The 13,315-nt window shown below is 41.5% G+C and overlaps 1 protein-coding gene across 1 annotated transcript in view; it reads left to right on the forward strand.

The window, feature by feature from the left end:
- Pth2r (parathyroid hormone 2 receptor) overlaps positions 1-6,466 on the forward strand; it is an 86,589-nt gene extending 80,123 nt beyond the window's left edge. Inside the window, 3 exon segments of the mRNA XM_021198532.1 lie at positions 2,431-2,569; positions 4,081-4,122; positions 6,074-6,466. Coding sequence (XP_021054191.1) covers positions 2,431-2,569; positions 4,081-4,122; positions 6,074-6,466 — 574 coding nt within the window.
- The last annotated feature ends 6,849 nt before the right edge of the window (positions 6,467-13,315 follow it).

Genomic DNA, 13,315 nt, shown 5'->3' on the forward strand with positions numbered 1-13,315 from the left:
AAGGCTGAAGGCCGGCGAGCAGTGTCCCAGCTGCAGAAGAGGGAAGGCCCACAAACCAACCTCTCCTCTGCCTTCTGGCTCTGTCAGAGGGTCTGCTCCCTTGATGCTACCTGCCCTTCGCTCACCATTTCCCCCGTAGCCCATGGGCTTTGGTCCACTGTTCTCAGTCCTCATCACATGTCTTGCCTACAGTTCCTCCAGTCTTAAAATCCTACATTAGTACATTTCATTCAAGACAGCAGCACTCACAAGCCTGCCTGTACTTGTCCTTCTGAATCCTAAGTAGTGAGCCCCAGGTGGTTGGTGAGACCTGACCCACTGAAGGTAGACCTTCCACCTGAGCCCAGCTACTCACATACCCATCTCCTTTGGAGACACCTTCATAGACACATCAAAAAGAATACCTTACCAGTGTTTAAAAATAACATCCCTAGGTAAGCTGACACCTAAAGCTAAAGATCACCATCACATTGGAAAACCCAGGATTGCTTCAAATGTACAAGAGCCTTAGGATGAGGCCAGGACAAGACAGGGATGACTTGTGCCTTTAATTGAAGCACTGAGGCAGCATTGAGGCAGAGACAGGAGGTGAGGTCCCTGTGAGTTTGAGGTGAGTCTGTTCTACATAGTGAGGTATAGGCCAGCCAGGGATACACAATGAGACCCTTTCTCAAAATCAAGATAGATAGACAGACAGACAGACAGACAGACGATAGAATTAAATAGAACTACAGGTAGTTTGAAATTAACTATTTGACAGCAAATATTCAGAACAAGAGGAAGGACTGACCACATTAGCTCATAAGGAATTGTGAAGTATCTCCAAGAGTAGTTGATTTTTAAAAATTAAATTAAAATTTAAAATTTCATATATAGGTATCATAGCCATGAGTTACATATTCTCCAAAAATAATCACTCATAGCCACAAGTTATATATTCTCCCCAAACAATCACTATGAAACATACTCTTCAAAAACAGATTAAAGTCATTACACAAAGGGAAATTACAATATGATTACTAATTATATATTCTTCTCTTGAAACCCACACATAACTGAACATTTCCCAGCTTTCTTTCCACAAATACATCCTAGCCCCAAGTCAATAATTATTGATTGACAAAGTTTAAGCAAGCCAAGGCTATTGTAGCTAATTTTCTCCTATGCTAGCTTACAACAGTTTGTATTTACCAAGAAACAAATCACTTATTTTTATGTCTTATTTTTTGAAACATTATTCAGTTAATCTGTCTAGTCATCTTTTCTCTATTCTTATTCTCACAATAGGATGGTTTACTCTTTGTTCATAACCCCGCCTTTTCATGGTGCGCACAGAAAACTGTGACCACACGCTTAGATAGATAACAAGATCAAGGAACTCAGACCCAACCTAGAGTGAATGTTTTCTTTGGTCGTTTACCTGTCTCAAACCTGTTTCCCTCTCCACAAGCACAGCTATGTACCTGTGATGCATGAGAGCTCCCTGTGCTTCTGTCCTAGCCTAGGCAGCTTTCACTACTCTACAAAGGGAGGCACAGTCTACTCTTAGTCCTGTGTTTGTTCTGTCTTCCTGACAAGACCACCTATGCCATCTCCTTAACCTTCCTTATCAACTATTCCAACTTCCTTAAACTATCTAAATCAAATCAGAAATTCTGTAAAGTCATTAATTCATATAAACAGTAATTATTTATGAAAGTTCATCTTCATATTGATCTGCAGGAAAATTGCCCAATAGAGTGGGCTGTCTCCCATGAAACAATCATAGCAGACTATGGGCCACTGGGGTCTCCCCACATCCATTCACACCATGTTAAATACATCAATGAAAAACACGAGAAGAGGCAGCAGCAGCAGGAAGCAATCCAGAGATGAACTCCCCAGGGCTGTGCCTCTCTGTGGTACATACATCACAGCTGTACAAAATGATGGGCCATCTCCAGGAAGCTCATTTGCCCAGCAACTTCCTACACATCTATACCCCCACACTATCCATCCATCCACACACATACAATGCCACACATGCACATCCACACACATACATAAGTATGCACACATACCACAAACACACAATACATATATACATTTATACATGCACACATACACATGCTACACACAAACCACACACACACGCAATACATACATACATTCATACATGCACACATACACATCAACACCATATCACACATATATACATAAACACACCACAAACACACACACACAAACACATACACACACACACACACACACACACACACACCTCAACCAAGCCATTGAAAACCCCAACAGACATGAAGGAAGCAGGCTAGACAGCCCAGCAGCAGCTGAGGCGTCAGTTCCTCTGAGTACCACTGATGCTCACTTCTCCAACAAGATGCTTCCCCTGAAGGCTTAAGGTCAGTTAATAGAAAACCTTGTGCTCTCTTCCAGGAAACTGGCTAAGTCAACGCTGGTTCTGGTGCTGGTATTTGGCGTGCATTACATCGTGTTCATCTGTCAGCCGCACTCCTTCTCGGGACTCTGGTGGGAGATCCGAATGCACTGTGAGCTCTTCTTCAACTCCTTCCAGGTGACCAGCAGTGCCTCTGGCTTGGGGCTTGTGATTACATTTTGCTCATGTCCTTGACACCTTTCTCTGCCCTTCTCTTTGACTTGGTGTACCTGTCTTCTGAGGGCCAGGAGAGGACACTATTTTCTGACTCTTACTGTGTCCCTTCCTAGGGACCAGGTTAATTCTCTGACTCAGAAAGAACCAGTATGGAGCTGTTTGACAGAGGGACAAGCCTGGGTAGCAGGATAAGCAGGTTCATGGTTGAAGAGCCCACCACTGCTACAGAGCAGAGTCAGTCATTTGGTGTACGGATGGAAAAAAATGAAGGAAACTAAAAGGAGACAAAGGCAGGCAGAAGGGAGACAGGAAAGTAAGGCAAACAGAAGAAGAGGTTGCCACCACCCATGTCATTTCAGTGTGAAAAGGATGCCTGTAACCTCGAAGGTGGCCCAGTCTTCACTCTGCCTTCTTCCCCCAACCTTGATTCTAGTGACATATTTCCTCCAGAGGGAGTAACAGAGTTTGAGACAAAATAGTAGTGGCTGCGGCCTGAGAGCAGGGATTGGAATTACCCTCGTGGAATTGATTATGTGAGTGTTTTGTCAAATATGTTGGTGGAGACATCAGGTAGGTGAGCTGTGACAAAGACCATAACTTTCCACCATGTATTTCAGGTGAAACCTGATGGTGTCCCTAGCTCTCAGCCCATGGGAGCAGGTGACTTGCTAAATCGGTACATTCTGGAAGTTTTACCTGATGGTTAAAATGATGTAGGTCTGCTACAAGGTGGGCAACAAATGACTCTTCAGGGAGTTGAAGATAGCCTGAGATGGTCTGGGCTCTTAATCAGCACCATTCCAACTCCATAGCCACAAAGTTCTAATGAGGCTGGAGAATCTATAACACAGGGAACATCAGTTCACAACAGCCTGAACAATTGAATCTATTAATTACATTTGGGGGTCTGACTTGCCAAAATTATTCAAAGGTTTCCTGATGCACCCAGTATCAAGTGTGTGTTGTTTTCTGCCATGCGTAGCCCTGCATGGGCTGGAGCCTGCAGACACTCACCAGATTTCCCACTGGGTTCGTGGGACATGACTTCAGCACTTGTGCTTGAGATGGGGGTGGGGTGGGGGTGTCACACTCTGTTTTCTTGTCCCTGAATGCTGCTCCCCTTATTCTCCATCTTCCCCATCTTCCTCATCGTCATCCAGTTGACATCTTTTTTTGTTTGTTTGTTTGTTTTCGAGACAGGGTTTCTCTGTGTAGCCCTGGCTGTCCTGGAACTCACTCCTTAGACCAGGCTGGCCTTGAACTCAGAGATCCGCTCACTCCAAGGGAAGCTCACAAATAAATGTAAAATAAACACAAACATTGGGAAATACCAGGAGAAAATAATTTGTGTGATATTTTGGAGGAAATCATCAGAAGTCAGCTGGTGGATTTTGACACAATTCTTGTGTTCCTTCTGCTGTGAGTTTCAGGCATTGCTACCCACCCAGCTCACACCCTCTTTCTCTCTCCAGGGTTTCTTTGTGTCTATTGTCTATTGCTACTGCAATGGAGAGGTAAGTGTGAAGATGCCAGGGGCCTCTGAAGGGACACTCACATTAACATTTGTTCTAACCCATTTTGTGCCTGTATGACAGAATGCAAGAAACTTAGTGATTTATAAAGAGTAGAGATCTATTCCTTACTGTTCTGAAAGTGGGACTGGCTAATGTCATGGAGGTCATATGTGACCAGGCTCTTCTTGTTATATCATCCTGTGATAGAAGACAGAAGCAAGAGCTCCCATCTCTAAGAGCAAGAGACTGAACTCATAACCCTGAGCCATTTCCCAACGGGTAGGGCGCTTCTTATTCCAGTTAATTTTAAGTCAGTTCTGCTTAATACTAAAACCTTCGGTCCTCACCAAGGTCTATAAATAGTCAATAACATTCCTTAGGATGAATCAACATGAAAATAAGTTAAATTCAATCAAAGCAGGTAAGTTTTACACTACAAGCTGAGGATGGCGACATCTCAATCCATTTGGAAGTCTCCAGAGAGAAGGAACTACACATTACATCATCGTGTGGATGATGCACGTGACCCTGGAGCTCTCGGCATGCCCTGCTATTGCAAAGTTTTTCTTTTTCTCTCAGATTTCCAACTTGCTCCAAGTCCCAGGGGGACAAAGATGCTTGTTACTGCAGCACACCACCAGATGCTCCAAGTACATTGGATTCTGTGGGTTGTTGGTCCCTGCGTAAGGGGCTTGAGTGGCAACTTAGCAATGCTCTGATTTACTGCTGTGTTGTTTTTACCTTAATTTGAAGCAGGGCTAAGTGTATCCGTGGTTTATTTATTTATCTATATATTATTTATTTGTTCCTTCAGGGGACACCAACTTACACGCTTTTGCTTCCCCTGGGTCTTTGCTTCCCCTGCTGTTCACAGTGAAGAGTCAGTCCACAGGGCACTTTGGTAGCAGGCACGGAGTCCAGGTCCCCATCTAGTCAGACCGCGGTTGCAGTGCCTGCTTCCCCATCTCTCATCCTTCTTCCTCTATTTTCCTCCCTTCTGTCTGCTCACGCAGGCAGGTTGATAGCATAGCGGGGGCGGGGGCAGTTTCCTTGGAAGCTGAGTCCTCCGCCTTGGGTGGTGTCAGAGTTCATTCAGTAGCTACTGAGAGGTGGGGCAAAGAGCTGATCTTTGATCTGATTGGGGCAGGGAGAATTTTAAAGGAAGAATTTGGGAGGTTGGTGTTTGGGGGCTCAGAATCAGACACAGATAAGAGCTGTTTAGGGTTCAGGGGTCATGGTTAGCTGGCTGTGTCAACTTAGTTAAGGCTCCAAACAGAGACAGAAAAGCAGAAGTCCCAGCCTCTTGATGGCTACAACACTGAGGGAGAGAGAGAGAGAGAGAGAGAGAGAGAGGGGGGGGGGGGAGATCTGAGTATCAGGAGAACTTGTGGGTCTTTTGTAGTAAATGTTTGAAGAAAGCAGGTAGGGTATTTTATCAGGTATGCTTGCGAGAGCCAACAGCAGAATTTCCCTGCAGCTTTAAGCTTTTTCAGACAAACGGTTTTAGGAGAACTGGGGTTATTCCTAGGTTGCACAGAGAGACTTTGTGCTGCAGGCAGCTCTCTGAAGCTTTGGCCTCTTCAGGGCAAGGTTTAGATGGAATCCGTCACACGCAGAGTCCTGGGCTTCCTACTGCCACCGTTTATTTCTTTTTCCTTTATTTCTTATTTATTTCCTTTATTTCTTATTCCTCCTCAAACCCAGAATTCTCTTTCTTCCTTTTGCTAAGGCAGTTATTTGTATCAGTGGCATGTCAGTTCTCATTTAAATACTAAAAATAACATTAATTGGGAAAGGCTTTTGAGGTGTATGGAACACACAGATCTGTAGAGTCCCTGGCACCGAGAAGGACCCCAATCAGCGGCCACTATCATTTAAGCAAAGCTCTTCATGACACGGCTACTGGGCTCTCTTCTGGTTTCTGATAGGATGTGTGCTTCTTGCGCTGTAGGTGCAAGCTGAGGTGAAGAAGACGTGGACTCGATGGAATCTGTCCATCGACTGGAAAAGGGCGCCTCCTTGTGGCGGCCAAAGGTACGGCTCGGTGCTCACCACTGTCACTCACAGCACCAGCAGCCAGTCACAGATGGGGGCAAGCACGCGCCTGGTGCTCATCTCTGGCAAATCCACCAAGAATGCCTGCAGACAGATCGACAGCCATGTGACTCTACCTGGCTACGTCTGGAGTAGTTCTGAGCAGGACTGCCAAACACACTCTCCCCCCGAGGAGACTAAGGAAGGTCACAGGCGACGGGGAGATGATAGTCCAGTGATGGAGTCTTCCAGGCCAGTGGCGTTCACCTTAGACACTGAAGGATGCAAGGGAGAAACCCATCCTATCTGAATCACCATTTCCATTTCCGTTCCTGTGGACTGGCAGATCAGACCTGGCTGTGTGGGAGGATCTAAGATGGAAGACTGGAATTCTGGAATAAGGCATTGCTTAAACATTTTCAGTTTCTACCAGTTTGCTTCTAGAAATATTAAACACACAAAAGGGTATTATTGGGGTAATTTATTAATTTATGTGGGCACTATCCCCCCAATTAATACTTTCTCTATGGTTATTATTATTTTGCTTCTTTTGGATAAGAAAAGTTTCAAATGCCGGACTCTACCTTTCTCTCATAAATATCACCCTGAATATGATCAAGATTGTTTAGTTTGCATCATTTTCCTTTTAAGAAATCACTAATCTTTATATTCTCATTTTAATGAGCTTCTGTTATCACATTCATTTTGTCTATGTACTGGAATAAGCTAGGAATGTACATTAGAAAACTAAAAAGTCTAAGACCAACTACATTGGAAAATCAATTGGACATTAATAAAGCAATGTGTTTCTGATAGTTATGATTGATTCCAGGAGCAAAGAAAACCATTCTATTCTCCCTTTGAATGTCTTCTGTTCAATGAGCCAAACATGCTCTTTGCTCTTTTTTTGTAAACCATGACAAGTCAAGGGTTTTCTCAGTCAGTGACCTTGTGTTCGAAAGCTGAGGCTGTGTGGCCTCATTTACACTGATGCTGAACCCACAGAACAGATTATCTTTTTCTTTGTTTTTCTCTTGTTTGCTATCTTACAGATGGTATGTGAGTTACATTAAATGTTTGTTTTAAATATATGTGTTTGGTCTTAAGAAAGTCTCCTTTTATTGTTGCACATCACTCTTGAGAAGCAATCCATGTTCTCTCCTCAAGTCTGCAGCTCCTGGCACATAGCTCCCAGGCTTTTCCAAATTTGAAATTTCAGTGTGTTTGAGTCATGAAAACATTTACTGAGTGCATATAACTGAGCAGGCATTCTGCTGTGGTTTTACAAGTATTGACTCACTGCAAGTGCTGGAGTGGGCTTTTATGACTGTCACTGTTTTTACAATGACTCACAACACAAGGTGGATCAACTTACCTGAAGTCACTGAGTGAGTGTGGGTTCAGATGCTGTCTACTGACTTCAAGTCTCATGCACTCACAAGTGTTATCACACACACACACACACACACACACACACAGCATTCACTAAAGAAATAGTTTAATGAGTTCCTTCTGGGTAAAGAATGCTTCAAGATCCTATACTGCAAAGTAGCTTAGTGTCTGACTCACCAAGTTTCCTCTTATATAAAAGACAGGTCTATGTAAAAATTATCAGAACAGTTATTTCCAGCTATAACTTTACAGTTGCAGCTGCTATTTCCCACTCTACTTCAACAATGTTACTATGACTTACTCTGATACATACAACAATTTACTATGACTAGGTACTCTGATACATACAATGTCACTATGACTAGGTACCCTGATACATACAATGTCACTATGACTAGGTACCCTGATACATACAATGTCACTATGACTAGGTACCTGATAAGTACAACACTGTTACTATGGTGTAGGTACTCTGATACATAGGTATGTATGTCTTTTTTTTTACCTTCTTTGGGTCACAGCATGGAGTCATTTCCTTTGCATTTAGCTTAAGAAGATGCCACTGTACTCACCTAACCTACCCAATGCTGTTCTACATTGTTGCCTGTTGCCAGTCTTTTCTACTTTGTGGGTTCTTCATTTCCCCAGCCTTTATACCCAGGATTTCACCCCTATCACTAGATAGAAGAGAAAGAATGATAACGAGAAGATAGAGAGAGATCTCTAAATCTAATTTCTTTCCTTTGGCTTCTTCTTTGAGCACAATTATTAACAAACCACAACCAACCTACCTGCCCCACAATTGGTGGTGACCATCAACCACCAATTATGCCTCTTGGGGCCTTAGAATTTATATACCTTCTGAAAAGTTCCCCTGATTCCAAACACCACATAATCACAGAAACTATCTGCAGCTGACGAAAACGTGCTGCTCCTAGAGCATGAGACAAATCATAGTCAGCTGCTGCACAGTAGCCCCATGGCCCCACACCTGGGATTGAAACAAAAACAGATTCTTATTATATTTCTATTTTTTTTTAAGGAAACCAAAATTCCAGAATTCTCCTTACAGTTTTCTCCTTGAGCTGCCTGCCTCTGAAGACCCATCATGAGCTAACTCCTCAGAGATGAAATTCAGTTCTACAGCTAACTTTATGCAGAACTTTATATCTGAGCTTCTTTTATAGTTCAGTTAGTCCATTTTAAAGACGGAGAAACTTATAATTCAGCTGGTCAAAGAGATATCAGGATAGATAAGAAAATGCACATGAAAGTACTTTGTGGCAGTCTGGAGAAATGTTGGCTTATGTCATTCTTAGCGCCATTTTAACTTATACTTTTATTTTGCCTTCTTATAGCTGGTCTTAGTGGTCACTGTAATGCAATTAGGTATTTTTGGAATATATATATATATATATATATATATATATATATATATCCCTCTCTATATATTTTATATATAAATTTCTATAATCTCTCTCTATTAGAATAGATATGTAGAGAACATAGAAAATGACTTCCTAGCCTGCTCCAAATTCTAAGGCTAGACTACAACATATTTATATGTAACAGGCATGAATAGAGGAAAGCCCACCTTTACACTTCAAATCCCATCACATGATGCAAAGCTTCGTCACTATACAGTGCTGCATGTTCGTACACTAGATGCTTGTCAGTCAATCTGGAAATACAAGAAGTTTTAGATTCAAGAGATTTAAATGGTAGGGTAGGTCACAGGAGTGTGGGAGGATACTCTTATATGACTTACTGAAATGAACATTAATACAATATTTTTCTTGCAGTCAATTAAGAGTTTGACATTGGAGATAATACTTAGTATCCAAGATAAACATGAACCATTAAGACCAAATAATTATTAATTGTGCCTGTTAAGTCACACAAAAATACATTTGTTTCATAGCATGCAATGTTGTAAATATATCCAAATACCCAACAACCTTGATTTTAAATCTTAGGAAGATGGACAGTATGCATGAGTTTGTGTAACATGCTTGCACTCATACGTTGATATTAAGTACTTAAGAATGAATCTTGAATAATGTGGGCACATTAATGACACTGAAGATGTTAACATCACAATCCTCAGAACTGATGTTTGTGTCAGGTTCTGTGGTGAAGGCAAACAAAGGTTACAAACAGAGTTGAGATTTGCTGATCAGCTGACTTGAAAACAGAGGGGAATCATCTTAGACCATCTGGGCAGAACCTACTTACTCAGACACTATTGCATATGCCAACAAGATTTTGTTGGCAGGACCCTGATATAGCTGTCTCTTGTGAGGCTATGCCAGTGCCTGGCAAATACAGAAGTGGATGCTCACAGTCATCTATTGGATGGAACCTAGGGCCCCTAATGAAAAAGCTAGAGAAAGTACCCAAGGAGCTGAAGGGGGCTGCAACCCTATAGGAGGAACAACAATATGAACTAACCAGTACCCCCAGAGCTTGTGTCTCTAGCTGCATATGTAGCAGAGGATGGCCTAGTCGGCCATCAATGGGAGGAGAGGCCCTTGGTCTTGTGATGATTATATGCCCCAGTACAGGGGAATGCCAGGGCCAGGAAGAGGGAGTGTGTGGGTTGGAGAGCAGGGTGGGGATGAGGGTATAGGGGACTTTCAAACTAGGAAAGGGGATAGCATTTGAAATGTAAATGAAGAAAATATCTTTTTTTTAAAAAAGTGGAAAAAAACAAAGACCAAGGAGAGAGGCAGAGTGATGTGATAGATCTGGCTGAGGATTTGCAGCTTTGGAGAGAGAGGGAGGGGCTCTGAGCCAGGAATCTCTTGGAGCTTATAGAGGCTGGAAATGGCAAAATACTGGCTTCTGTGGCACTTTCAGGAAGGCTAACAGCATCACTGACACCAGCCAGATCTCTCTCAACTTCCCACCACAGAAGTGTATAATAAAATGGGTTACTATAGGATGCTGGGTTTGTGGTAATTTATAATGATGATCATAGAAAATTATGACAGAGATTTATATTGTTTCCTAATGAGAACTAAAAGCTTTCATTGCTGTTTCTTTGGAAGTGAGTTACTGTGCCAGTCTTTGCTGTATTTCGTATACTACATTTATAAGGAAGAAAACTGTCTTATTTGCCATCTTACTGTAACTTACATGTTTAACAATTGCTTTTTCCTGGAAATTCAGTGTTGGTATCATTGGGCAAGATATTTATACTCTTTCTAGGTGACACATGCCTTTCGCCAAAGTAGCAGAATACAATCCGCCTTTCCTGTACACTAAAATCAAACTCGTTGAGAAGGAAATCAGAAAAACAAAAATAAAAAACGAAACCTATTCACAATATACTGAAGCTGGCCAACAAGCCAACTCAAACCAGCAAAACCAAACAAAAACATAGTAAAAAATCTAACCAAGGAGACCAGGGACCTCCAGAATGATGGTCTGAAAACACTGAGGGAACAACTGAAGATGTTACAAGATGGGAAGATCTGAAATACTCAGGGATAGGTGGAACTGATTTTGAGAAAGGTTGTGTCACTGAAGGTGCTCTACAGATTCAGTGAAATTCCAATGACGTTTACCACACAGCTAGAGGAACAGTTCTGAAATTCATATGGAGGCGTAAAAGACTCTGAATACCAGCATAATCCTAAACAGAAGGAGCAGTATTGGAGGAATCACAATATAAACGGCAAATAGTCACCACAGAGCCATAGTAACAAGCCAAATCAATAGTGAGAAACCAGGATGGCAGATCATACACATGTAGTAAAGACTAGACTAGATTAGACTAGACTAACTAGACTTGACTAGATTAGACTAGACTAGACTAAACTAGAGGTTCTGGACAAAACCACACAGGTACAGCCAACTGATTTTTAAAGAGTTTCCAAAAAATATATCAAGGTAAAAACGTTTTCTTTTGGCAACAAATCAAAACAACATTAACAACAAAAAACTTTAGCATAGCTCTATAGAAATTCTCTCCCACCACCATAAGGCTGAAAATATCCTCCGCTCAGGGATCAAGTAGGGCCCATTGTTATACACCAAGGTGTTATTGTCCCCACTTCAAGGACTCAGGCGCAATTATAGACTCTTCATACTTTGCTACAGATCCAAGAGCAGAATCAGTTGTATTTCGCCTCAGTGCCCTACATTGGTTTTTCATTCTTGTGGTTTTTAAGAACTTACTTGAACTGAGTTTAATAGTAAACCTAATCAATAGTGAGAAAGAATGGATGAGAACCAAGCCATTCTGATGGCAGAAATACCAATTATCTTAAGACTTTGGAAAATCGATAATAATGGGACTGTAGTTTTATCTAAAAGCATTTGATGTCACAGTATCTCAGGACCGTGAGGATAAAAAAAAAACCCATAACGTTTGAATTTCAATTCTCTTGAATTCCACCCAAAAATATAATTAGGCATGAATGTATAAATCCTGTTCATAGACTACCTCATGAGATCCTGAAAAATTTGCCCATTGTATTGTTGCAAAATGACCTTGAGCAATCTTATCTTTTAATTACTCATCCCTGTGACATTTAAAGATAATGTTTATATTGGTTTCTACTCACTTGCTTTTTATAAAAGCTACTCAATGGAAGTATCTCCAAATGGCAGCTGCTAAGTGCAATGGGTAAGCTTTCTCGCCCTTCACCAACTCTTAATTTAATGCTATTAACATTTAAATCCAGCCCTTCTTAGGCCTAATCTCCTTTATATCCACATTTGATTTTGAGAGCTTATGCGGATCACTTGATTAGTGATTTAAATAGCAAAGAGGAAAGCAGGCTCTGAGGTTTTTTTTTTTTTTTAATCACATTTGCTCACATCTTTAGTGATAGAGGATGGAGGATACACAGAGGCACCTTTATATCTATGTGCTGGGAGCACTTTATGCTTCATATTGTACAACAGAACCTGCACAGACAGGTTGTTAGCTTTGCATGGACACATTGTTAGTGGCTTGCTGGTTCAGTGTTAATTCTCCAGCCCTGGTGGCCCTGGAGGAGTATACGGTTTAATTTTTGGCAGTCACTAACTAGAGTAAGGATTTCAGGAAATGTCTGAGCCCAGATATCCTGAAAAGGTGGAAGAGGGTAAAGGCTATGGCAAAAAGCTATAGACCCGATTCCAGACACATGGCTGACTAGGCACTGGCATGATTGGCTGCCATTGTCTTACCTCGTATATCACCAGCTAACTAGTGATAAGCTCTAAAGCATGCCTTTTTTTCTCCTTAGGGTTTGAACTGGCTTAGTCTTCACACTGCCAGCTCTCTAAATAAAGCAAAATTAAATCAAAGACCCAGTTCTTGTGTCTACTCATTTGTGTTGGTGGTGACAGACAGCATGAACTTCAGTATCCTGTTTATATCAGGGTATTCAGCAGATTCTTATTGACAAAAGATGTTTCCAGAGACCACTTGCATTGACCTCCCCAGAGCATTGCTATGCGTTTAAAATGCCAGTCTGAGCAAGTGAAAGACACCTGCAGTTCAGTTTATCCTTCCAATACCATTTCTGTTGGCTACAGGGTATCTCCTATTTTCATGACTTATTATTTTATGACTTGGGAAAGAATGCCTCCCCAAATCACAAAGACTCTGTAAAATTATTGTAAGCATAAGAACTGCAATGCACAACTGAACCTTGCTGTGTCACATTTTGAGTTAAAACTTGGTTTGATCATGGAAAAATAAATAAGTTTTTTTCATGTTTGTTTTCTTTTACACAGACAATATTTAAAATAGGACTCATTTAAATAATAC

The sequence above is a fragment of the Mus pahari genome, chromosome 5 (assembly GCF_900095145.1).
Source record: "Mus pahari chromosome 5, PAHARI_EIJ_v1.1, whole genome shotgun sequence".
Classification (NCBI taxonomy): domain Eukaryota; kingdom Metazoa; phylum Chordata; class Mammalia; order Rodentia; family Muridae; genus Mus; species Mus pahari.